The 27,235-nt window shown below is 36.0% G+C and overlaps 1 protein-coding gene across 3 annotated transcripts in view; it reads right to left on the reverse strand.

Annotated features, from left to right (window-relative positions):
- Nucleotides 1–27,235, reverse strand: part of GLI2 (GLI family zinc finger 2) — a 395,398-nt gene that overhangs the window by 6,988 nt on the left and 361,175 nt on the right. For all 3 annotated transcript variants that reach the window (XM_051985726.1, XM_051985725.1, XM_051985727.1), the window contains 4 exons: nucleotides 22,491–22,622; nucleotides 15,516–15,665; nucleotides 7,321–7,485; nucleotides 746–1,027 (listed from right to left, as the gene is read on the reverse strand). In XM_051985726.1, coding sequence (XP_051841686.1) covers nucleotides 746–1,027; nucleotides 7,321–7,485; nucleotides 15,516–15,665; nucleotides 22,491–22,622 — 729 coding nt within the window. The remainder of the gene's footprint in view (nucleotides 1–745; nucleotides 1,028–7,320; nucleotides 7,486–15,515; nucleotides 15,666–22,490; nucleotides 22,623–27,235) is intronic.

The following is a 27,235-nucleotide window of genomic DNA, read 5'->3' on the forward strand; positions in this document are numbered from 1 at the left end:
TACACACACACACACACACACACACACTCACACACACATGATACCAGTTTCTAGTACATCACATCTAAGATACAGACAGTACTTGTACAACAGCCTAACATAAAGTGATACTCTGCTCACCTTAGTACCGACTATCCTTAGAGAGGTATAATAAGAAAAAGAAGAAGAGACAAAGAACAAGTGGTTAGAATTAAGGAGTCACAGCTGAAAGTTAATTATGCAACACATAAAAAAAGGAGATACATAGCTTCTAAAATATTTTAAACTATTTAGATATCATCACATGAAACATGGAGAGACACCTGTCTCAAGATGTTTTGGCTCATGTCTCACTGTGACACTCTCATGGTCTTCTTAGTCTGTTATGGAAAATATAGCAACCAGTTTTTAAATTTTATTTTGTTTTTTAATTAACTGGGTCCTTTGTCCCAGAAAGTAATAATTAGTTGGGTTCTTATATCCCAGGCCCATCATATGAAAATTTGTTAAATAGTTTTATAAGTCAAAATTATAAAAAGAGAAGAAATGGAATTTATTGGCAAGGGCATGGATGAAAATATGGAATTGACTTGAGGTGCTCTTTGACAGATTTTTAACCAAAGCTCATAGGTTTCAGGCCATTCTGTAGAAGCTGAAGACAAAACTTCCTTGAATTATATTGCTTAGCTTTGTGATCTGGCTAGTTAGTGGAATAAATGCATAAGATTTAGGGGTATTAGGATGAAAGGACTATGTTGATACTTACCACCGAGTTCTCGGTCTTGATAGCTTTGACATGCAAGCAGTCCTCCACTGCCTGATTGGTGCTGTTTGCCTCAGCGTTCTCTTCTAGCCCTGCTCTGCCCTGTTTGGCACTTGCTTCGTTATCACCATTCTCCTTGAGTGGAGGTGCCCTTGGGTGGACATCATTGCGTTGCTTCTTGGTGACATGGGCATCAGGACCATGTACTGTCTTCACATGTTTCCTGAGGGAGCTAGGGTCTGTGTATCGCTTTGTACAACCAGGTATCTTGCAGATATAGGGTTTCTGGGGAAAGGGGAATTTGATGTTAATGATACAAGAGATTGTTAAATCCTCATGATATTATTAAAAGAGGCCTTCCTCATATGTCATGCTTATTCCCCATAACAATTTCTTGGAGGTGGTGTTCTCTCTGACTGGATTAGTCTCCCTGCCTCACCTTTTCCAAATTCAAGCCATTCTCTATAAGATAATCATTAATGACTCTGGTTCTCCCATGAAATTTCTGTAGTAAAGTCCAGACCACGCAATTATAACATATGATTGTATAATGCTTTATGTTGTTTTCCTTGTTGTTTTATGCATGTATATATCTTGTTATACCAACTGTGGTATTAGTTTTTCCAACAAAGACTGCATCTCTATTTTCACTTTTTTTTTTCTCAAGGTTTTCTCTCTTTTGTTCTGATTCTTTTTTCACAACATGAGTAATATGGAAATACATTTAATATAATTGTACATGTACATGCACAAGTCTATATCAAACTGCTTGATGTCTTGGGGGGAAGAAGGAAGGAGAAAAATTTGTAACTCAAGTTTACAAAAATGAATATTGAACACTATTTTTTCATGTAATTTGAAAAAATACTATTAAGTGCAGAAAAAAGAAAAACCTGACAAGGACTGTATCTTGTACTTCATTATTACTATACATCTTCCCAGTTACCTCCTCCTGGCTCTCGCCCAAGGATTTAGCACAGTGATGGGCACAAAGACCATTAGCTGAATGGATGAAGGAAGGGAAGGACTATTTTGGTGATCGTCAAATATTCCAGATGTATTCCCATTATTCACAAATGACCAGTATCTCAGCAACAATTGTGATTGATTCCATTCTCTAAATTTTACTATGCACATGTGTAAGCGATCAGCAAGAAGTAAGTTCATTCTATGTGCCAGGCACTGGGCTAGGAACTGGAGACATGCAAACAAGAACAAAACTATCTTCATCCTCTACAAGCCAGTCAAAACCTAAGCCTCAAATCAACACATCTTAGAATTTATCAGACTTGGTAATACTAGGTTCCCAAGGACAAATCACATATTCATTCTAATCCTACCAATATCTTCATTTTATGGATGAGGAAATTCAAGTCAAGCAAAATCACATACCATGACAATGGCAGAGCAATGACTGGGATCATAGCTCCCAGTCTAGTAAGCTTTTCACTGCGCCACAAGTGATTACATTTAAACTGTTACATTTGTTACATTGTTAAGCCTGTTAAATGGTTAGCTACCATTACACCTTTCCTCTTTCTCAAATATTGTATGATATCTGGTGATTTTACAATTTTCAGGAATAATACCACATTTTTTTAATGGTAGACAATTCTGAAACTCACTAATAATACATCCAACAAACTCTTATCAAGTGATGATTTTTTGGGGCAGTGGTATCCAGCTCATGGCCACAGATCACCAACCTCTGAAGTGTGACTTGAACCAGATTAAGATATAACTGAAAAAAGTATAACTGGAAAATGTTTAACAAAAATAAATAAAAATATACTACAACATAGATAATGTTCATTTGTGCTTTTCTAAGTCTATTTTTCTTTCTATTTGAGTTAAACCCTACTGTTCTATATGCTTACATAGGAAGTTTTCAAAATTGAATGTAAGTTTTCCAAACGAACAAATAATAAAGCATGTATTAATAACTTTCTATGCATCAGGTACTGTATTATATACTAGAATACATATATTAAAACTTATATTCTAAGAGGGGAAGATGATAATCTAGGAGATGGGTGACCAGGAAGGGAAGCATGTTTTATTCTTGAGAAATAGAAAGCAGAAGGTAGATATGATGAGGGTAGCAAGCAGATGGTAGAAGGGAAGGAAGGATGATTGAAGATGATGTGGTCTGTTGTCTAAGACTAGCCAGTCAATGTATGCCCTAAGTGGCCCTAGGTTGCATATATTCCTTGAGGGAAGAGACTTTCATTTTTACCTTGAGATCTCTAGCACCTAGAATAGTGTCTGGATCATTTCTCCCCCTCACCTGATTTCCTAATAAAAAGTCCTTAGTGAAGATAGTTCAGTACCTTCTTGGCAACTGAGAATTTTTAAGAGTTTTCTGGGGGCATCTGGGAGGTTAGGTAATTTGGTCAGGGTCACACAGTCAGTAAGTGTCATGGGGAGGACTTGAATCTAGGTCTTAATTCTGAGCTAACTACAACTACTCACTGAAATATACTATGCATAAAGTGGGCACTTAATATTTGCTAAATTGAATGAATTCCTGACCTGGGCTTTTGGGGTGGAGTAGGAGAGGAGGAATGACTTTTTTAAGGTCCACAATAGATTTCACATTATTATATCAACTATTTTCCCTCATTACTTTCTCCAAACACAACCTTGAAAGCTTCAGTATTATGATGAAGTCGCAGGCCTTGAAGGACAGGTAGGATTTACTTCAGTAGGGAGTAAGGGAAAAGGTGATTTGGGGATGGAAACGGGTATGATCCAAAAAACAGATGTTGGAATGTACATGCCAGGTTTGGGGAAACTATAAACATTTTATCATAATTCTTTCTGTTCTGGAACCTCAGGGGATACTCTATCAATTATTAGACCAACATGGCCAGAGTGGATAGCTAATAGAAGGATCATCTGGAAATATGATTAGAAAATGCAGGCTAGGGAGTTAGTAATAGATATAAGCATGAAAGCAGGGGTTCTTAGTTGGTATGACCCAGAGAAAAAGAAGTGTTTGGGGTATGGTAAATGTCAGGAGCTATTTCTTACTACAATTGGTTCTATAGAAGGTGATAACTCATGTTGGTATTTATCATGTGTGAGGATTTCTAGTTAATTGAGAAATTCCATTGTTCTTGCCAGATCCTTTCATTAAAGCCAAAATACAGGTAATGAGCACATCAGAACTGCTTAGAAAAATCATTAAAATATTCCAAGGGGGAAAATAGTGACATGAATTCTCTGACAAGAAAGAAACATTTCTAGGACCAATCACTCCTCTAATTTCTAATTCCTGCTAAAGCTGTGGCTCTTCCTAGTAGGAGTTTGACATAGACTTCTTGGGGTAGTTCATGCAGTGACCTCAGTGTCTTGATATGTTCATAGACAGTTTAATTGAGGGCCTTAGACCCAAAACATGAGCACCCAGGAGGAACTGTAAAATAATCCTTGAGAGTAAAGATCTAAGAGAAAACAACCATGACATTAATGTCACATGGCCATCTGCGGCTGTCATTCCCTGTACCCATCTGCCAACTGCTTTCAGTTTATTTGTCTTTTTTTGTTTGCCTTACAGAAAAATAATAAAAGTCTTGGAGTTGTCTTAGCTTTAAAATTTTCCAAATGCTTTATTTCCTTTGACTCACAACAATGCAGTATTTTGCTTTATACATAAAGCAAATATTATTCCCATTTGATAGATGGGAAAAGTAAGGCACAAGGAGAGGAAGGGATTTGCCTTAATGTACCCAAATAATTAGGGTATGAAAAACTGGCCTCAGAAATGAAAGAAGATCTAGTTTTAAGTAGTCCTTCTGACCAATAAAATTTTTTAAAATTATGATTAACATTTATAATAGCACTCACTGTGTGCCAGACATTGTATGAAGCATTTTTATTATCTCAGTACACTTTCACAACAACCCTGTAAAGTAGGTGCTATTATCAAGCAAACCTGTGGTCATAAATGCAAAGAAAGTGCTGACTTACATTGGTAGAGGGAAATGCCTTTCCCTGGGATTCCCTACACCAATAATCCCACAGGTGCACCTTCATTCCCTATGACTATAAAACACAGATGAAACCTCTGTCAGAATTTACAAAGAACTTTCCCACCCATTACTGCAATATCTTACTTAAGCCTTTGGATTCTAAGTCTAGGATTCCTTCTGTTAAAGGTTTCTAAATGGATTTATATGATCCATACATGCCATCTTTCTTCTCTGATACCTCATCCTGGCATGGGAGTGAACTTCCATTCTGAACAATTAAGCCAGTAGAGGTATAACTATGGTAAGCCCTGAAGCCCAGGAAAGTCTTTGAAATGGGCCATAATGTCTGGCTTCCAAGGATTCGCTTACTAAGAGCTGCAAGGCTTTCCACAACAATCAAGTGAAGAATTATTTGATTCACAGCAAGTAATGAAGATATGGTTCTTTTGCTTGTCTTTATGACCACTGGTTCTGCATCCATAATATACCTTCTCTAATTGTGGGCAGACCCCAAGCCTCTATATTAAACCCTTTCCTCTTCTCTCTCTACTCCTTTTTTCACTTGATCATTTCATCAACTGCCATGGACTTAAGTATAATTTCTATGAAGATGCTACTCATATGTGTATATCCAATCATATTCATTCTCTTGAGGTCTAGTTCAATATCACAAACTGCCTATTAGATATTACAAACTGGATATCCCATAGATATCACAAACTCATTATATCCAAAACAGCTAAATATTCCTTACCAATTCCCACCTCTTACATTTTCCCATTTCAGTTAAGGGCAGCACCATCATTCTAGTCATCTGAATTTGCCACTTAAATAAATCTTGTCATTTCCATATACTTTGCCATATCTTGTCATTTCCTGTCAGTTTTTCTCGATTCATATAGCTTTCCTAGATTATTGTACTAATGTACCATTTGCCATTCCTGCTTCATCTTTCCTCAGTCTAATCCATCCTCCAACCATCTGATAAAAATGAATTATGTAACTACTCTTATTAAAAAAAAAAAAAACAAAATCAAAAAACCCAAAAACTCCAATCACTCCCAATTGCCTCTACAATCAAATACAATTTCTTCTGCTTGGCATTTAAAACCTTTTACAACCTGGCCTCAATATACCAATCCAAATTTTTTTATGCCTGCTATTATATATTATTTCCGTTCCTGCACTTCATGGTTGAACAAAATTTTCCTTTGTGATTCCCCTGATTCATCCTTTGTCTCCATGCCTTTGTTCTGGTCATGTCAAGAATGTACTTCTTCCTCTTCACTTCTACTTATTACAATCCCTTGTTTCTTTACTAGCTCAGTTTAAATTTCAAGTTGTTTTTTTTTTTTTACAGTTTTTTTTTTGTCCTTTCAGCTGATAATGCCTATACTCTTCTTTCATTTGTTACCTTGTATTTAGTTTGCATATTCTATATTTGTACAGTTTGAATAGTTTGTACACTTTAAATATGTATATGTTGTTTCCCTTAATAGAAAGCAAGGAAAGTTTCATTTTTGTGTTGTATCCTCAGGACCTAGCAGAGTGCTCACCACACAGTAGTCACTTAACAAAGATTATTAATCTGTTGATTGACTGCCATGTTCTAATATTTGATTAGGTTTGCAATCTCTATTCAAGGAAAGAGTAGACACAACAATGAAATGATTGAAATACATATCACACATGCAAAGTTTATGTAGCTCCACATTCATATGAATTTAATAGCTATAGTTTAAATTTCTTTCTTGAATGATAAATACCTGTTATAGTCTAATAGCAAATTTTCTAAATGGTCAAAAACATTATTAAACACTAGGAGATTTTCTTTAGTCTGTTAGACTAATGGCAATATAAAATTCAATCCACAGGTATTCACTTGTTGCAGCAGACCATCACATTCATTATAATAAAGCCAATTTTCTGGATTCCCTAAGTACTGGTAGTGGGCTCAAATTAACTGGAGTTAACAAAGCATGTATTGTGCTTCATCATTTTACATCAAAAGGCCAAGGCGTTATTTGCTTTTGTAGAGTGTCACTACCAGGTGCAGAAAGGTTCCATAGAGAAATTAAATATAAAGTTAAATCATTATGACAGTCCATTTTCCTATTATGTAACAATTTGGATCACACCTTCATTGAATAAGCTGATGGTAGCTTTCAGAGTAATAGAATACATTTACAAAGTGCTTAAATAATCTTTGTCTTTACCATAATCTTGTGAAACAAGTTCTGGAAATCCCATTTTATAGATGACATAATTGAGAGTTTAAGTAACTTATTTAATATCATGTAGAAAGTCAGCAGCAAGAGGCTGGCCATGATCTGAAGTCCAGGGACTCTAAGCAAAGTATTTTTTCCATGATTCCATAGTACTTCACTTTATTAATTTGGGTTTCTTCTGAACACCATTATTCCACTTCCCCTTCCCCACTCTGTTCCTTTCAGGATCAGACAGTAAAGTTAAAGGCTCTTGAGTATAGAAACCTCAGAAGTCCATCTGGAGAGATTGCTCTTTAACCTCAGTCGGTGTTCTCCCTACTCTGACTCTACCCACTTTCCAATATATTTTCCAAAGGCCCAAACCTAAAAGAGATACCTCATTGGAATGAGTTCGGTTTTGGTGCTTGGCCCGGTCTGAAGCATTAGAGAAGGCTTTATTGCATCCCTCATGTTCACACACATAAGGTTTCTCGCCTGTGTGGGACCTCAGATGCGTCTTTAGGTTTTCCAGTCGAGAGTAAGCTTTTGAGCATCCTTCAAACTGAAATTGAAAAGATAAAAATTAAATAAATGATGAGGAAATCAATAAACGCATAATTTGAAACTAAACTGAAAAACAGGGACCCTGTTTAAAGAAAGGCAGTATGCTGCAGGTGAAAGGGTCAGAAGTATTTATTGGGTTTTAGCTCTAGGAACTCTCTAGTTTGATCCTTGCATAGGTAATATAGTCTGTTTCTTCAGATATAAAATGAGAAGGGCTGTTTGAAATGACCCATAAGTTGGCTTGTAGCACTAATATTATAGGATTCTAACTGAGAAGATTTTCCCTACTCCTTTCTCTAATGCAAATCTCTTTCAAACTTTTTTTTAAGGTTACATTGGATTGCAAGTTCAAAGTCTTTAAAGCCTAAGACACATTTCCTATTCCTCCATGAATCCTTCATTGATAACCTTGCCTTGAATAACCTTGTTTTCTCTTATGAATGACAATAATGTCGTTATAGTTCCTTTGATAATTAAACTTTCTTTTTGTGTATGTTAGCCTTGTTTTCTCCAGTTGGGTTTTAAGTTCTTTGAATGTATATTTACATGCACTTATCTCATAGTGTCAGAGCTAAAAGCAACCTTAGACAAAAACTGAGGCTTTGTTACATCATGTGTTTTCCATAACATCTAACATAGGGCTTTGCATGCAGGAATAGCCTGATAAATTAGCTATTGCTTGTCATATCTATTATTCTTTGCAAATTTCCCTCAGCTGTTCTGACCATAAACAGTAGCTTTCAGTTTCTTTGGTTATGAGCCTGTTCTACCACTGGGGTTCATTTCCTCATGTGACTGACTAAAAGAATAATTAAAACTGAAGATGGTTAATTCCTTAATCCTAGAAGGGGCAGGGGAGAGAAAGCTGTATATTCTGAGAACAATTGGATAGGACTGAAGAAGTGATCAGATCTCCTATTTTAGCATTTTTCAGATTACTGAATTTAAAGCTGCAAGGGACCTTAGTGGTCAACTTGTTCAAGCTTGTATTTTTAAGGGAAATTTTTACAGGAGAAAACAGGCTTAGTGGGGTAGAGTCCTCTTTTCCCCACCTCTACTTTTCTACACACCCTTAGCACCTAATCTAGTGTCTTGCATTTAGCAGATCCTGGGAAAATTTGAATTTCTGCCAAGGTCCCACAAGCAGAAGTGAAACTAAGCGAGACTAGAACCTGGGTTCTCTTGACTCTCAACAGAGAAAGAGAGGGAAAGAGAGAGAAAAAGAGAGAAGAAGAGACAGACAGAGAGAAAAAGAGACAAGGGAAGAGAGAGAGAGAGAGAGAGAGAAGAGAGAGAGAGAGAGAGAGAGAGAGAGAGAGGAGAAGAAGAAAAAGAAGAAGGAGGAGGAGGAGGAGGAGGAGGAGGAGGAGGAGGAGAAGGGTAAGAGAGGGAGAAAGGGAGGGAGACAGAAAGAGAGGAAGGAAGGAGGGAGAGAAGAGAGAAAGACAAAGACAGACAGAGGGAGAGACTAGACACAGAGGGAGGTAGAAGAGGCGAAAAGGAGAAGAGAAGAGAGGGAAAAGAGGAGAGAGAGAGAGAGAGAGAGAGAGAGAGAGAGAGAGAGAGAGAGAGAGAGAGAGAGAGAGAGAGAGAGATTTTAAAACACAAAAAACTTTATAAGAATTCTCTTCAACCACAATCTTTTTAATTATGTAGCTTAGTCAGGATTCAAGATAAGAGTCAGGAAGGCCTGAGTTCAAATTTAGTTTCAGACATCGTGTGATCCTAGACAAGTCACTTAACCTCTGTTTGCCTCAGTTTTCTCAACTGAAAATGAGGAATCTGAACAAAATAAATACAATCATTAACAGATTATCTTATTTTCCCCCCGTAGTGTCTAGCACTGTGCTGGCCACAGAATGGGAACATAATAAATTTTTGATTTTTTTTTAATGTTTCCCCAGATTGGTGACAATCTGGGTTGCAGCTTCTGCATATGGAGAGTGCTTTGATCTGTTTAAAAACTGTAGAATCTCATTGTCAGAGGTCAGATAACCCCAGAGGTCATCCAGCCCATCCTGCTCTGGAGCACAAATTCCCTTTTATAACATTTGAAACAGCCTCTGCTTAAAGACCTAGAGGGATGAAGAATTCAGTATTTATCAGGGCAGCCTGTTCCACTCTTTGACAGCTCTAATTGTTAGACTACCTCCTCATAGTGAGCCAAAATCTCTACCCCAGTAACTTTTCCTGGGGAAAAACAAGTTTAATTCCCTTTTCATATCACAGCATTTCAAGAGTTTCAAGACAGATAAAACAACTCCTACTAAGTCTTCTGCTCTATAGACTATGTATACCAAGTTGCTTCAGAAAATTTATTCAACAACTATTTAGTAAGCAACTATTGTGTGTCAGATACTACATTAGATACTGGAAATACAAAGACAAATAAATAAAACACTGTCTTCTTCCAGAGCTTATGAACAAAAGGGAGAAACTAATATGAACAAAAAATATCAAATGTGTATGTATGTATGTTACATATAAATTTCTGTATTAGAAATTTGAGGGATTAGAAACTGAGTTTTGAGGTCATTGGTCTTTAAAATGAAGGGGTGGGGAGGGAGAGGTGCCTCCTGGTCATGAAGGAAGGATGGCAGCCTATGCAAAAGCACATATTTCTGAGTCCTTACCACCAACAATTTTCTTTTGGATAACTTCTGGTTTCTTAGTGTCCTTCCCAAAATGTAGTACATCATAGGGTCAGAATGTGGCAAATATAGAATAATCAGGGCTAGGTTTCTAGGAAGGGCATAATTAAACTATGACAGACAGGAGACTCACTCTTCTTTTCAAATATGTCCCTTAAAGAGAATTCTGAAAGCTCTCCTGAACATTTATTCCACATCCCAATGTTCTTTATTAGGAGAAAAAAATCAACTTCTTCACTATTTATGTGCCTATATATAGTACTTCTGGTATACAGGTCACTGGGCTTGTTTCATAAGTCAGATATGAAATTTAGATAAGATATAATCTTTTCTCTCTTTCTAGAAGAATAACACACACACATATTTTAATGAAATATTCCAGGAAACTACCACTTAAAGAAATTGCATGATTGATTTTTTTGGTAAAATGAATTATTTTGGCAGTGTAAATAGAGCTTCCTCTCCATTCTCTCCCCTACCCCAATTTGGTCTATTTAGTAAGTTTGGATTTTTTTGATTCTTCTCATCTCATATAACAGATCCACCAATTCCTGCATCAATCGATTTATCTATCCCCCAGCTCAAGCGTGTGTGTGTGTGTGTGTGTGTGTGTGTGTGTGTGTGAGAGAGAGAGAGAGAGAGAGAGAGAGAGAGAGAGAGAGAAAGAGAAAGAGAGAGTGTCACTTAAAATGCAAGAAACTTCAGAAGAATTGTCTTTAGCCATCTTAATTTGTAATTTAGTTAGGGCTGAAGGTAAGAATTGAGTCAAGAATTGAGTCAAATTAAGTTTCAGAGACTACTGGCTGTGTGATTCTGGGCAAGCAGCTTAACCTCTACTTGTCTCAGTTTCCTCAACTATAAAATAGAAATAATGATAGTATCTTTCTCCTAGGGTTGTTATGAGAATCAAATGAGATAATAAATGAAAAGCACTTAGCACAGTGCTTGATACAAAGCAATCAATATAAAAATGTTTATTATTATTACTGTTATTATAAAATTAAAAATAGAGGTTCCCAACCTATAATAATGCATAACCTTGGGAGGGATGGCATGAGAAGCTTCTCAATGGGGTAGGGAGAATGTCTGATAAATAATTATAGTTCTCAGTGAAATTAATATCTTTTTTTAAATGAACATTTTAACAATAAATTCTAGATTGTATTTCCTTACTTATTTAATAGGGAATATAGGAAGGTTAACTAGAAGCCAAGAGGAACTAGAATGAAAAAGTTGGGAACCCCCACTTTAAAACATAGTCTGTTCTGTCAGTGTCTGACACTAAGAATATTCTTACCTATAGACAGAATAATTAACAACTATGGTGATATTTAAAGGGTTGGGAACCCCTTCTTCAACAGATTCTTCTCATCTACTTGCAATTTCAAAATTAAATATTTATTCCCTCCATTTGATGTCTAGATGCCTAACTTCTATATCTTCTCTAAAGAGATGGGGGCTACTACTTTGTGTGGTGTACTGCATATCAGGAAAGGCTGATGTGTTGGTTAATTTTGCTGATGTATTTTTTCTCTTTCTTTTAAATTTTTAAAATTTTTTTAAAAAAAGGCACAGCTCACTAGGTAAAGGAAGAAAAGATGGTTTCACAAATGAAAGTGATATAAAAACAAAAGATATCAATACAATAAAACAACTAAAGTCTCAGGGCTTCTAGGAAGCATCTTTTAAAATATAATCATTTTTCATTGCGCACAGTAACAGCAAGGTTGTAATAATGATCAACTGTGAAAGTCTTGGCTATACCGATCAATACAATGATCCAAGACAGTCCAAAAGGATTCATGATGAAAGAATGTTATCTACCTCCAAAGTGAGAACTGATGAACACTGAGTACAAATTAAAGTCTTGGTCTTGCTGTTTTTGAAATATAACTAATATGGAAATATGTTTTTGCATGATTTGACATGTATAATTAATACCATACTGCCTTCTTAGTGAGTGATGTGCAGGAAGGGAGGGAGGGAGGGAAAGAATTCAGAACTCAAAATTTAAAAAGAAAAGATTGTTAAAAATAAATAAATTTAAAATCTAATTATTTTTAGAGTGTGAACTCAAGTTGTCCCTCATTAAACCTAAATGTAAATTAATCTGAGATGATTTCCTTAATGATAACTAGGAAATCACAGCCCTGGGCAAGTGGAAATTTTTGATAGGGAGAAAGGTCAATTTGGAACATGAGTTAGTCACCAGAGAGGCAGGCCTTTGGCAGCTAGTGGGGAAGGTGGGAGAGGGGTGAATCTCTCTGGACAGTGGGAGGGGCAGGACAGCATGACGGGGCTGAGCAAACTGCTACTGGGGAAATATGAGAAAGGAGAAGAGGGCAGGGTGAAGGAGGATACCTGGCTAGACTGACAACTTTGGGCTTGATTGACTTCGCTTCTGTTTGTAAGGAAATGACTTTGTGGCACTAACGGCTACCTGTAATGTTTGAGGAGAAGGTAATATCAAGCTAAGAGTCCTTTACCCAGAAGCTTTGGTCAATAGGTCTTCTTAACAATTCACATTTTGCTTCTTTAAAAGGCTATCCATAGAGCCTTAGTTAGGGGAGATAAAAGTAATGGAGTGGAAGAATTTCAGTGACCCAGATACAGGTGGGCTACAAGAAGGTACACTCTAGCTTCCTCTATCACCAGACTGGGGGGATCTTTGGAGGAATTCAAGTCTTCTGAGGGAATGTTGGGAAGTTGGTTGGACTGCAAGAAAATTGTAGACTAATGAAAACCATGAGTCGAGATGTGGGGTGGGCTATATGGGGGTTGTTAAAGAGAGGAATGACATCATTTCTTGTCTCCCCATATACCCACCCCAATATCATCATGCTGGAGCAAAGTCTTGTTTATCCTTGACTTATTTGAGGGTTGGTAGGGAGACCTACGGATGCAAAGGCACCACTGATTTAAGGTAAAATATCTCTGTTTTCTTTTGGGTAGAGAACTTCAACTTGGTTCATTTTTTAAAATTTGCTTGGACTATATTTTCCTATAAGATAGTGTGAAGTCCTCTTATAAAGTAGCACAGCCAGGCCAATCCCATGAGTTGATGATGGCATCAAATAAACAGCCCTCCCCTAGTCTTTTCTTATGCAACCTGCTTCCTCTTTCCTTGTTTTTTTTATTTTTTTTATTTTTAATTTTTTTGTATTAGCTATGCCCCATTTTTAGGAGAATGATACCATTAAATGATGGGATTTTGTGTAAGACAACAGCATGGAATCACTGAGAACACTGAATAATTTCTTAGATGAAATACAATCTACTTTCTTGCTCCTTATTCAGTTCTGTGCCCATCTGGCATGACTGTATAAGGTATGTGTATACTGAAAGATTTATCTTTATTTGCATGGTACAATCTGGGAAATAAATACTTTTCTTCCATTTAGTTTTTTTTGGTGAAGATGATGAGTCTAATCTCAGGGTGAGCATTGATTTCACTGAGGAGGCCCTATCTTATTCTGGGACTACTGTCATCTGCAAACAAGAAAATCTGGAATACCTCATCATCTTAGAAAAATCCCTCTTCCCACTGATAATTTTTGCTAGATATCCTCTGAAGTAGCACTAAGCAGTTTTGGAAAGCACAAGTGTTTTTGTTTTATGCCTCATTTGATATTGTAATCTAAGGTAAGCTTTATCATATGCATGGGATATACAGTTTTACTTTTTTACTTTTAAATTACTTTAAAATTTTTTTACTTTTAATTACTTTAAAATTATTTTTAAATTTTACTTTTAAATTACTTTTAAAAGTATATATATATATATATATACATATATATACATATATATTTTTTTACTTTTACCTTTAATTACTTTTAAACTATATTTTCCTCTAAAGGGTGAAATGCCTCTTTCCTTCCCTCCTACATTCAACAAACAATAAATATAGTGGAATTTCATATTTTCTACATCTTTCAGTCAACTGTAAATTTTGAATCAAAAGAAAATTGTGATCTGCAGCATCTCTCTGTTCTTTTCTCACATTTTCCATCAAGTATTAGGCAGGTAGGTGATACAGTAGATAAGGCACAGGTCCTAGAGCAAGGAAGAACAAATTCAAATACAGCCTCAGACACGAGGAGCTGTGTAATCCTGGGCAAATTACTAAACTTTGGTCTGCTTCAGCTTCCTCAATTGTTAAATAGAGATAATTGCACCTACTTGCCAGGGTTGTTGTGAAGCTTAAATGAGATAATATTTGTAAAGTGCTATGAAAAGAGCTAATAGGTACTTAATAAGTCCCTTCCTTCCTTACTTCCTTTCCTCCTTCCTTCCTTCCTTCCTTCCTTCCTTCCTTCCTTCCTTCCTTCCTTCCTTCCTTCCTTCCTCTATGTGCAGATTATTTTCTTATACATTCTACAGAAGATATCTTGGCCAGATAGAAGCAAAGGAGGACTCATTTTACAACAGTTAACATTCTTTCAATTGTGCCCCGCCTTTTAAAATGACATCTATGATTTTTTTTAATTAAACATTTTCTTCTTTTTGAAACAGCTTGCAAATTGGTCTTACAATACTTCCAAAACTGTGTTGCCTCCAGGGCATATTTCTTTTATGCCTCCTCCTCCTCTTCCTCCTTCTCCTCTCCTCCTCCTCCTCCTCTTTTCCTCCTCCTCCTTCTCTCCTTCTCCTTCTCCTCCTCTTCTTCCTTCTCCTCCTCCTCCTCCTCCTCCTTCTCATTCTTCTTCTTTTAAATTTCATCTTCTTAACCAACATTTCTAGTTCCTTGTGTAATACACCAGAGACTGAAGTTTGGAGCCTAAATGTGTTTTTCTTAAACATTGATTAAGAAAAATATTTCTAAGTTCTTTTTTTCCCTCCCACTCCTCTCCCACCCATTGAGAAGAGAAGCAAGATGCTGGTCTTAAATGTGATGGTTTCACTGTCATGGGTTATGGGAAGGGTTGCTATAAAACCACTGGCAAATGTGCTCCATTTTCCATATATTTATTGCAATGATACACAGTCCATTAGCTATCCTTAAGAGATTAGGATGAGTAATAGGTTCAGTTGGTTCATGGATTGTTGAACATGAGAAAAAGAGAATGATTTGAGCAGCAGCAGGTGAAGACTTAAAAGAAGTGACTCAAGTGGCACTTAGAGTAGGAGAATCAGGGAAACTATAAGGGATTTCTAAGGAAAAAAGTCTAGAAAAGAAAATGTTTTCAAAATACAAAAGCATTCTTAATTTCTAGTTAGTTCTGTTTGCTTAAAAACTCAAAATATTTTGTGTACATAATTTCTGGTAACAAATTTAAAACATTCTAGTGAGGAAAGATCCCTAAATAGTTTAAGACATCTTAGTTACACTATATGACAGCAAAAAGAAAAATTGGCCTATGAAGACCATTAGTTTTACCGTGCATTTATGTGGCTTCTCGCCAGTGTGCCTGCGCATGTGTACCACCAACATATACTGAGCCTTGAACGGCTTCTGCTCCCGGGTACAGTCCTGCCAGCGACAGACAAACTCTTTCTTCTCTCCATGAATATGGTCGTTGTTAATGTGCTGCAAAAAATAAGGAAGATGATTAAGATGACTCAAATCCAGTCTAATAATTTTTTTTGACAAGTTAGAATGATGGGTTGAATAATAAGCTGAAGTTTAATAGGGATAAATTTCAAGTCCTACACTTGTGCTTAAAACAACTCATTAGTTGCACTCATTAAATGCATCAGTTCATGGAGAAAAGACCTGGATATTTTAAAGTACTGTAAACTGAAAATGAATCAACGGATAATATTACAGCCATAAAAGGAACAGTAGTTTTTACCTTAAACTAAATTATGAGCAACATACCAAAACAAAAACAAAAACCAAAAAAGATAAGTTTTATTGTTTGCATTTTAAAAGGTTCAAGAGACATAATTTCTGGGTGATTTAATAATTTTATTAATAATAATTAGTATGTATATTAATAAAAGGATAATCTTTTGGCCATCTCTCTTAAACCAAAGATCCTTTATGGTGGTAGCTCCCAGTTTATAGGCCCTTGAAAGAGTAGGTATTCTTGGGAATGGCAATCAATTCTAACAATTAATGATAGAATGAATATTACAATGAGAGGATAGGTTTATAACAATGAAGGTCTGGAAGTATGTGATTTGGGCCACTCAAATCTTGGTCAAAGAGACATCAGTTTCCATATGACCTGTCTTACAAAAGGGAGATTCAACACTTTCTAGACCTAAGTAAACCCAGTGAGCAGAAATGCATCTATTAGCCCAAACTTAGAATGTATTTTACTGTCTTTGATTAGGCCTTAGCTATCCTGGCTGGGTAAATGTTTTAGAAAGATTTCCCACACTGACTGATTTCTGGATAAGAAAGTTAAAAAGGGGGAAAACATTGGTCCTAATATAATAATTAGTTATTAAATACAAGAGAGGAATAATAATTTCTAACAATTATCTTCTACTTTGGTTGGTACTTTGTTCATTTCTAGGGACTGAATTTCTAGAGATAAACTGGCACAAGTCCAAGAGATGGTGATTAGGCTGATTTGAGCACCTGAGACTATATCACACAAAGTTTAATGGAAAGAATGAGGATATTTATTACATAGAGAAGAGAACACTTGGGGAAATAATAGCTATCTTTATCAGAAGAGCTGTTATGTGTTAAAGGGATTAGATTTTTTTTTTTTTTTTTTTTTGCTTAGCTCCAGAGAGCAGAACAAAGAGCAATGGGTAGAAGTTATATGGAGACTAATTCAGAGTTGACATAAGAGACAGCATCCAAATAAGAAAAGAAACCCCAAAAGAGGATGAACTCCTTCTGTAGTTCACCATCATAATTAATATTTAAAGGAAATCTAGATTATTACTAGTTGAGAAAGTTAGGAGGGGTCTCTGAGATCCCTTTCACCTTGAATATGCTGTAATTCACATAAACATAAAAATTTATTGAATGAATTAATAAGTGTTTGTGATGAGCATGGCACCATTTGTGCACTTATCATCTGTACAGCCTGTGTCAATGTCTTTCTTTGAAGGGGAAAAAAGAAGCTCCCTTTCGCTCAATATCTGGGATACAGATTAGGAAAATATCATCCCCAACATGATCTCCTATACTTGCTGATGCATGACATATCACTGCCCGAACTTTCTATCATTATTTTAAATCCTTTATCCCTTTTCAAATAGATTCATTTAACTTCCCTGGGACTCAATTTCCTTAACTATAAAATGAAAGAGTTGAATCAGAAGACCCCACTCCTAGCTTCTCTTTTCTGTGATTCAATAGTCATTTCAAAGCCAAGACTATACTCAACAGGAAAACCATAAAATACATGAGTGTCTACCCATGTTTCTTTGTTTTACTTTTTTTTTTCATTGTGTGATGAAAGGAAAACTGACTGGACATAAGATTACCTGGGTTCTCATCCTATTTATGATCTTCACTCTTTGTGACTCACTTAAATTCTTTTTTAATGAGGTTGCAGAGTTGGCAAGTGTTGGAGGCCAAATTTGAACTCAGAAAGATGAGGCTTCCTGACTCCATGTCCAGCCCTCTATCTACCAAGCCACCTAGGTGCCCCTAAAATCTCTGGGTCTGAATTTTTCATAAATATTTTATATTTCATAATTTTTATAAATATTTTATAAGATTATTTTATAGGATGATATTAAGGAGACCAAATGAAATGAGATCTGTGAAAGCAATTCTCAAAAAGTAAAGCACCATATCAAATTAAAGTATTATGGAACTTCCCTCCTCCCATCCCAGTTTTTCTCTTCTTTCTCCTCATCTTCCAACTCCTTTATGTATTTTGAGAGAGTCCTACTCCATGTTGTTCTTCTCTCCTCCCCCCCAAAAAAACCAAAAAAAAACAAACCTTCCTAATCTTTTAAAATTCTGTCTTTCTAGAGTTAAAATTTTTTTTTTGTTTCCTATTTAAATATAAATCCCACTGGGAGGTTCACTGCCCAAGAGTGGTTAGTGTGGACGAGTCTGTCAAATCTTTTGACCAGAACAAGTAGAGGAAGGATAAAAGAAAGGGAAGAAGAAGAGAGCAAGAGGAAGGCCCTGAGGCCATGGGCAGACTACTTTGGAGTAGTGGTAAAGGGAAGGGTAAGGGTGCAGAACAGGGAGGTTGGGACCCTGATGACAGACTCAGTCAGCTTCATAATTTTACCACAGACTTACACAACTGAGATGTAAGAAAAGAGAGAAACTTGCTGGCACTGCTGTACCTCTTGCAACAACATTCCGTGATTTTTCTTCCTTGGTGATGAGAGTGGTATCATTGCCACAGCAAATTCCTTTTCCTATTCCCACTTCCTATACCCATTGACAGATGTACACATACCACCAGGAGTTTCACACTGAAAGTTTATTCTTCTGTCATATAAATAATGTTTCTGCTTTCTCATTTTGAATTAAGAATTTATCCATTTAGTATAATAATTCTGGGAAGCAATTTTGAATTATGCAAAATAAAATGATTAAATATCAATATCCTTTGACTCAGAGATTCCACTGCTAGGAAGGTATATATATCCCAAGAAGGTTACTGATAAAAAAAAGAAAGGCCTAATATACTAAATTATTTATTGCAGCATTTTTTTGGTGACATCAAAGAACTGGAAACAAAACAGATGCACATTCATTGGGAAATGAATGGCTAAACTGAAGTATATGACTATGAGGGCATATTGTTCTATAAGAAATGACAAATATGATGAGTACAGAGAAAAGAAGCAAGGAGAGACATAGAAATTGATACAAGTTGAATTAAGCAGAGGCAAGTAAATACATATACAAGGACTACAACAATGTAAATCAAGAGAACAATAATCACAAACAACAAAAATGAATGTTGCAAAATTATAAGAATAAGCTTTGTCCCAAATAAGAGCTATTAGAACACATCTCTCCCCACTCCTTTCCTGATGTTGGGGGAAGGGTTTCCTAGATGTGGAACACTGCACATGTCAGATTTGGTTTTGATGTATTGTTTCATTTTGCTGTTTGTTTTTTCCTCTTTCTCTTAAAAAATTATTTGTATATGAGATGCCTCACTGGGAAATGGCACGGAGAAAGTTTTGTGGGAACTTTAGGCAATTTAAAAACAAAAGATATTAAAAATTTATATTTAAAAAGAAGCTTATTTCTTCATTAAGATGGGGCTTGAGTTGTCAGCTCGATAATGCTTAGATAATAATGATCATAGCTAACATTTATATAATGCTTTAAGGTTTACAAAGTGCTTTACATAGATTGTCTAATTATATTGCTTTGAAATTAAGGAACACTGAATTATTGGCTTTCTAAAATCCTTTCTCCCTCATTCTTATCTCTCCTCCCCCTTTTTAGTTTCTTCTGCCTGTCCCTTGTGTCTCCCTTCCCCCACTTTTTCTCTCTTTTCTTTCCTCTTTCAGCCTTCCATCCTCTCCCTTCAGCCCTCCCCCTTCTACAACTTCTATAACTTTGCAACCCTGAGGATGAATGGAGGACCTGCCCACACTCAGAGCTCCATTATTACCCCACTGAAAGCATAGGCATTGAAAAGTATTATGGTTTCAGTGAAGAGGGAAAAAAAGCAATGAAAAGCAGCCTTGCTTTCTATGGTATAGGACTGAACTTCATGAATATGAATATGGGCATCCCTGGCAAGTGAAATCTACAACACTTTGAACTATGGCAGATAATCTCATCATATTAGCCCCACTTTCCATTTTTAAAGCCTTTCAAATGATAAAAATGCTTCTTGACAACTTTAAACATTTTTTTCTTATTGGTTTACTTAGCAACAAATTGTTAATAATCTGCCCAGCGCCCATGCCTGTTCGCCATGTTCTCACTCTGAACTAGAGTGAACTAAATCACTGTCCATTTTTGAAGCAAAGAAAAATTCAGTTTTGTAAATGGGCCACCATGTTATCATGCAAAGGCTAATACCTGCCCATTAGGAAACCCTGGGGAATTCTGGAGGTCTTGTCATATATCAGGAATGATAGTTCTCGCTTCCTTTTCTTCTCCATAGTCATTTAAAGGCTCTCTGGTGGAAAATTTCTTATATGAGGAGCTAACCTCTAATTCTGATTATCTAAGGCTTTCTATTATTTTATTCTAGCCTATGCTTTCATCTCTATTGGTCCATCAACAAGCAGTTATTAGGAACCTACTATGTGTCAGACATTTATCTAGATACTAGGAATATACAGAGAAAAGCAATCCCTCAAGGTAAGCCCTTTCTATCCTCCCAACTCATCTAGCATTTTCTTACAACTACAACTACATCTTGGCTGTTTGATCACATGGAATTGATTTCTGCTGACTTCCTCTGTTTATTCAAATGTGCCTATTCTTTAAAATGGTCTAAAACCACCTTTTCCATAAAGCCCTTTCTAACCACCTAAGCCAATAAGGTTCTTCTCTCTTTTCTCTTACTATTATCTATGCTACTCATTGGGTGATTATATTATGCATTCCTTATTGTTAATCTCAGGTGCCTTATCTCTCTAACTATGCTTTATACTACCTAAGGGCAGAGACTGCATTTTATACTTCTTGTTTCCCACAGTACCTGAAATATTGCCTTGTATGGGGCAAAAGCCTACTTAATATCTGTAGAAATATTAACCGTCTGTTTCCTATTTTCCCTAGAGACAGACATATTTCTGAAGCATAAAAAAGTACCTTTATAAGTTAATGACACTGAGTTTAGGGGAAAAATCTAGAGCTAAAACATTTTAAAAACTCAGATTAATTCTCACATCCTCCTGGATCATTTTCCTTTGCAGGGAGTAAGGAGGAACTGTCTATATCTCGCTTGGATTTTTCTGCTGACTTTAATAATTTCAAAAGATTCCTTATTTCATCACTGTGGGTATTTCCTTTACCAAATGCATATTACATCTCTTCTACACCTTAGGAGACAATACTGTAGGAACTGTTATGGTCCAAGAAAATCATTAGCTATTGGCCAGTGTTCTGGGGATGATCTTCAAATTTGGCTAGATTACTCTGAATGATAGTGGGTCTCTCCCTACTCAAATATAACTCTGCTGATTAAACCCCCCAAATAGCTGTGATCAGACATGATGCCTTTGGAAAAATTTTAAGTTTGCATTTCTAGATTTCAAGCCCTCACATAGGGAGAAGGCAAGCAAATTCTAGAAAGAGGAGATTGAAAAGTTGGGGAACGGGGGCAACCTTTGAGAATGTATTTTAGGCAAAGAATAGAAAGTCTTACTTAATATAAGACTATATATAATATAGTGGATAAGAAATCTACTGTACAAAAATGTGGGATAAATCCCAAATACATTTAATTTTCAAAAGTTTAGATATAATTTATAGGTATTAGATCCATAATTAATTAACTTTTCTTATATCTCCAAGGAATGGAAAAGATGTCTTTACTGAGAAGTTCTAGTCTTCCTGGGCAAAATTTTCATGAAGTCTTTGTAAAAAAAAAAAAAAGGTAAACAAGCCTAGAGTTTTCATAAGAAGGGAAAGGAGAAAAAACCAAAGGGAATGGATAATTTTGTGAAAAACTTGTAAACTTTGCTATTTAATAGCTTTAAATTACTAGAACTAAAAGTATTAATTATGTCTTCTGGAGATGGTCTGGGGAGAGCAGCCTAGTTTCTTCTAAATGATAACAGAAATCTTCTAAGTGAATATTTCATTCAATATGAATCACTTTAGCCCAGGATTCTTAAAAGCCACACCACACCTGCCTAATAATCGTGATTAATTTCATTTCAAGAGGAATGTCTATTCAAGAACTTATTGAGGTCTAAGTTTTGGGAGCCAGTGATGTTGAATAAGGTGTCATTTCATAAGAATACTGTTTCTACAGTATTTCACCGAAAAATCAGTGAGGAAGGGAAAACCATTTTGGGCTCAATGTTCTCTATCCCCATAGCACTCCTATGGATAAGATAAGATAATCAAATAGGAGGCCAGGTGCTGAATGCTTCCCTCATCCTGTGGCCTTCCTGGAAGCTCAACAGCATCAGGTGATTCAAATCTGTCATCTTCTAATGGCAGGTGCTTTCCTGGGGGTAGGGCAGCCTCTCTCCCTGTTCCAATTATTCTGATACAAACATTCATACATGTGTGTACATGTACATGAAGGTAATTCTATCCCAGCCTGTCACTGAAAATGTTGCTAACATCATGAAATATGAATGTATCAATGTCTCCCCTCTGCAGACAGGTTCATCCCTGCCATGTCATATTGACTCCATGACATAATTCTTTTTTGCATATGTTGAAGTCCCTAGCTCAGACTGGTGCTGTCTGGAGCCTTCTGACAAAGAGCTGACCGGCTGTGGTCGTCCTGATTTATGCCAAGGGCCTTTCTGTGCCATCACTTACATGGACAAGTTGCTCCTGGGTGTCGTATTCCTTCGCGCAGCCTTCCCAGTGACAGTTGGTCTCATAAATAACCTCAGGCTCTTGTTTGCATTCATCTTTATCCAAATCCTCTTTGAGGTCTGTCAGATGCTCCTGGGGGAGGAGGGTAAAAAACACATAAGTGAGCTTGTTTCACCTGGAGACATGAATAATGTTTGTGGAGATGACTTCATCAAAACTTGGTCCACAGCAGGAAAAGAAGGTGTTGACCTGGCCCTCTCCCTTTCCCATTTGGAATATGAAGGTGGGTGGGTGGAAGGATAGGGGATGCATTCTATAGAGTCACTGAACTGCAGAAGAGCCTCTCTGATCCTTATTCCCATTTTCATTTCAGAGTATTTTATATGTTAACACAAAAAGACAAGCAAAATATCAGAATGGATATGAAGCTGGCTTTGTAATCTACAGCATCTGGGCCAAGTCAGTCCTCTCTGATTTAGAATCTCCATGTTACTGTGGGTATCTTATTCTTCAGTATCCCTGGTTACTGCAATCCAGGAGTAACTTATAGTTAAGAAAACTAAATTTAACTCTGAGGTCCATGAACTTTTTTTTTTTAATTTTAATTGTATCAGTACAATTGGTTATTATTCTGAGAAGAGATCTGTATTCTTTAACAGACTGCCAAAAGGGGTTATGACCAAAAGGAAAAAAGAAAAATTAAGAACTCCTAATTTAAGATTGTAAATTGCTGATTTTAAATTACTGTAAATTATTGATTCTTAGTTGCTATAAGTTATAAGCTGCATTGATAGTGAAGTTCTCATACTGAAAGTTCCCATTTAAGATTTAAGACTGTAAATTATTGATTTTAAGTTACTATAGTTACTGATTCTAAATTGCTATAAATTATAATCTGCATTGATAATCTTATACTGAAAGTTCCCAGTACTGACCAAGTGAATAAGTCTAACCTCCTTAAAAATATGACATAACCTATAACTACACTTGTCTCTCTCTATAGATATATGTAAATGCCAAACACACATGTATTATTCTGAGGACCCTGAAACACTCTAAAACAGCATCATAAGGATTTGTATACTTGTTCTAGCAAAGACTCATTTAAATAAGAAAAACAAGGTTCTAAAAGCTAACAGTAAAAATTATGCCACTATGGTTGGAGGTGTTGTAATGTCATCGCTCATTTTAACCATTTATAAATTAGGGATTCTGGAAAAAGACAAAAAAAGCTTAAGAAACTCTAGGCTAACTTTAAACGCTTTTCACAGTCACAATATTAAAGTCTACTTGGGTCTCCATGCATAACCTGATAGATTAGGTAGCACAATGGATAGAGTCCCGGGCCTGGACTCATGAGTTCAGAGATGAACCTCAGACACTTAACGAGCTGTGTGAACACTGGAGAAGTCACTTAATTTATGTCTTCCTTCTTCATTTATAAATTGGGGGATAATAATAGTACCTACCTCCCATTATTGTTATGAGCCTCAAATGAGACTTTGTTTGTAAAGTATTTAGCAATCTTTAAAATGTTATTATTAATCATAAACTTAGAGATAGAAGGGAAGCTCCAATGTCTTATGTTTCAACTCCATCTTTTACAGATGAGGAAATATTCACCCATGAAAGTGATGAGCTTATTATCCAGAGTTGTCTAGAGTCTGGTTAAATATCATGTTTCATTTAGCCTGCATAAGGACAAGTTTGATTGAGATTAGAGGATTCAGTTTTGCTTCAAAGGTAAGAAATGTAACAGCTTAGGAGGCATTATTATCTCTATCTTTGGTTAAGCTCCATTGTAGTGGCAAGTAGGCTACTGGATTATGAAAAATAATCAGGTATAGAAAAATCAAGACACTTGCCTAAAGTCACTAAATAAGTTGATATGAAGTTTTTCTTATCATCGACAACAAATTTTACTTTTCTTAGTAGAAAATTACTTAGGAAAGAAGGGAAGTATAAGATTGGCAGAGATGCAAGGTGGACTGTGTTCTTTAAAGATCTTTAAAAAAACAAATGTCATTAGTAAAAAGAGAAAATAAATTTATTTATTGAAAGAATACAGCAGGAAACAGGTTTTACATGACTCACATGTATAATAGGTATTATATTGCTCATCATCTCCCTGGGTAGGGGAAGAAGGGAGAGAATGTGGAATTTAAAAATTTTTTAAATGAATATCAAAAACAAATGAATCAACCACAAGTGTAAAATAGCATGACATACAAGTGCTTAAAATTTAGACAAGGGCAAGGTAGCTGACGTTCTGTAGTCAATAGAACTGAGCTGTCCAGTCTTATGGCCTAAAACAATACTAGGTTCTAGCCAAGGAAGCCACTCTTTGGGGTGGCTTTGGGGTGGGGTAGACTATATAAAAGATCTTAGAAGTCCCCTCAAAGTCTGTGATTAATATAGTTCTTTAAGGTTCACTAAGTACTTTACAAATGTTATCTCATTTGGGATACCTGGGAGATAAGTGTAATTGCTATCTTCATTCTACAGTTTAAGAAACTGAGGCAGATAGGAGTTATGGATTATAAGCACACAAGGCAGTAATAAGTCTCAAGGTAATCTTGAATGCTTGGTGGAATTGGGTGGAGAAATTGAGAGGCAAAGAGGGCACTTTTACACAAAGAAGGAATTGGTTATGATGTAAAGAACAAAAGGAAAACTGTCATGAGACTAAAAGATGGGGGGGGGGCAGAAAAAATGTACTCCTGAGCTTCTCCCACCCCCAGTTATTCACTGTGATATTAATATTACAATATTATAGTCAATTGTGTCTGACCTTGTCATTTCAAATGTATAAGGAGATTCCAATAAGGGGACTTCATCTTTCAGTGAAAACTGTCAACTGCTTTGCAGTATAATCTTGGATTGTTGCTTAGGGCATTCAGAGCTTAAATTATTGGCAAAAGGTGACAAGTGCAGTATGTGTCAGAGGTGGGATCAGACTGGAATCTACTTTTTTCAGATTCTTTATTCAGTATACTATATACTATATTGCCTCTCATGTAAAAATTAATATTACTTTCCTAGTCCCTAAGTAACTCTAAGAAATATGTTATTAAAAACAAAATGTATATACTTTCCTTTTTCCTATTCCCTTCTTCCCTTCCCAAATTTAATGAAGTAAAAGGTCTGATTTTTGTGATACAAATACAAAAGGGAAAATGTTGCTGTTCTCTTTATAGAATGGAAAATTGATGATATAGCATCTAATGAAAATTCGCTCACCAGATGAATTCAAAGTGGCTGACATATGACAGCTGAAAGACTATAATAAGCATGGAGTAATAATCGATGATGACAAGAGGTATCTACTGTGGTGACCCAGGGGTTGGTGGATAGGTCTACTCCCTCTTATCTTTCTAATTAATGCTATATGGATTGGGGTCAGGTAGAAGATTGCAAATAATATGTTAATGAAACCTGCAAATGATGCAACACTGACTAATGTAAAAAAGGACTGACAAAAGCAATCCTGTGGACTTCAGAAAGGAAAGGACCACAGGTGGGAAGAAAAGGTCCTTACCCTTAGAACAAAGGTTGGGTGTTGAGACGATGGAAAAGTTCGGTGGAAACAAAACTAAAAGGCATGATGAGAAGCAAATTAAAAGCAAAGGTGAAGTGTGTGTGTACATGTGGGAAATCTAGCAGCCTACAAGTGAAAAGAAATCAATAATTCCCCTCTCTGTGGTCTAACTCTGTTTGCTTGTCACTGATAAATAACAGGTTAACCATAAAAGAACTGTCTGGAATGAAAAGGAAGAGCTAAAGGAAATAAAATGAGTCAAGCCATTCCAAGTCACAGCTCCAAGGAAAGAAGCAAGGACCTTTGGACATTTTGTTTATTTTGTTTTTTACTTTTTAAAGCATAGTCCAATGAGGCTAAATATTTCTGTGGAATGGGAGGCAGAGAAGGCAGAAGAGAGATAATTGGAGAAAGAAGCCCATTATGGACTTCAGTATATAAACTATTCACTTTTGCTGATGCTATTCTTTCCTTCTAAAATGTTACCTCCAAATTGTCTCTCCTTAGCCAAGTCTTCCAAGGCCTCATTCAAGTGTCACCTTTTCTTTGGAGCCTTTACTAATCATTCCACAATGCTCTCTTCCATTTCAATCCTCTCACTGTCTGTAACATTGCATTTGGTATTTGGTAATATATTGTTTTATGTTGCTACTATTCTGAATAGATTAGATAAGCAAGCTCTTCTAGGTCAGAGGCTGTGTCTTATATTTATTTTTCAATCCATCATAGCAAATATCTACAGAGTCTCAGACACAGCAGGTACTCAATTTTTGGTCATTTAACTTAGAAGAAAGAGTCATGAATTTGCTTTTTTTTTTTTTTTTTTTAAAGCCACACAATCTTTGGCATGGAGTGCTTTAAGTAAATTTTACTTATGTTATCCCACTTGATCATAGTTATTATACTTCAGAATGAACAACTACTTTTTGGTTACAGAGTTCCTTGTTCTCTTTCCTATATCCATTCATTCACCCACCCACCCATCCACCCATTTTTCCATCCCCTTATGTGCCATTCTTTTTCCACTGATCAGTTAAGTTTAAAAGTAAAGACACTGGATATCCTTTATGGCAGACTCACTGAGACATATGGTCATAGGTCCTTTCTATCAGTCAACTGCCTTTTATATACATATGTAATTATAGAATCAGACTGGAGCCTAACATTCCATTTTAATGTCTAGTTCCCATTATGAAAGAATATTTAA

Source organism: Antechinus flavipes, chromosome 3 (genome assembly GCF_016432865.1).
Source record: "Antechinus flavipes isolate AdamAnt ecotype Samford, QLD, Australia chromosome 3, AdamAnt_v2, whole genome shotgun sequence".
NCBI lineage: Eukaryota > Metazoa > Chordata > Mammalia > Dasyuromorphia > Dasyuridae > Antechinus > Antechinus flavipes.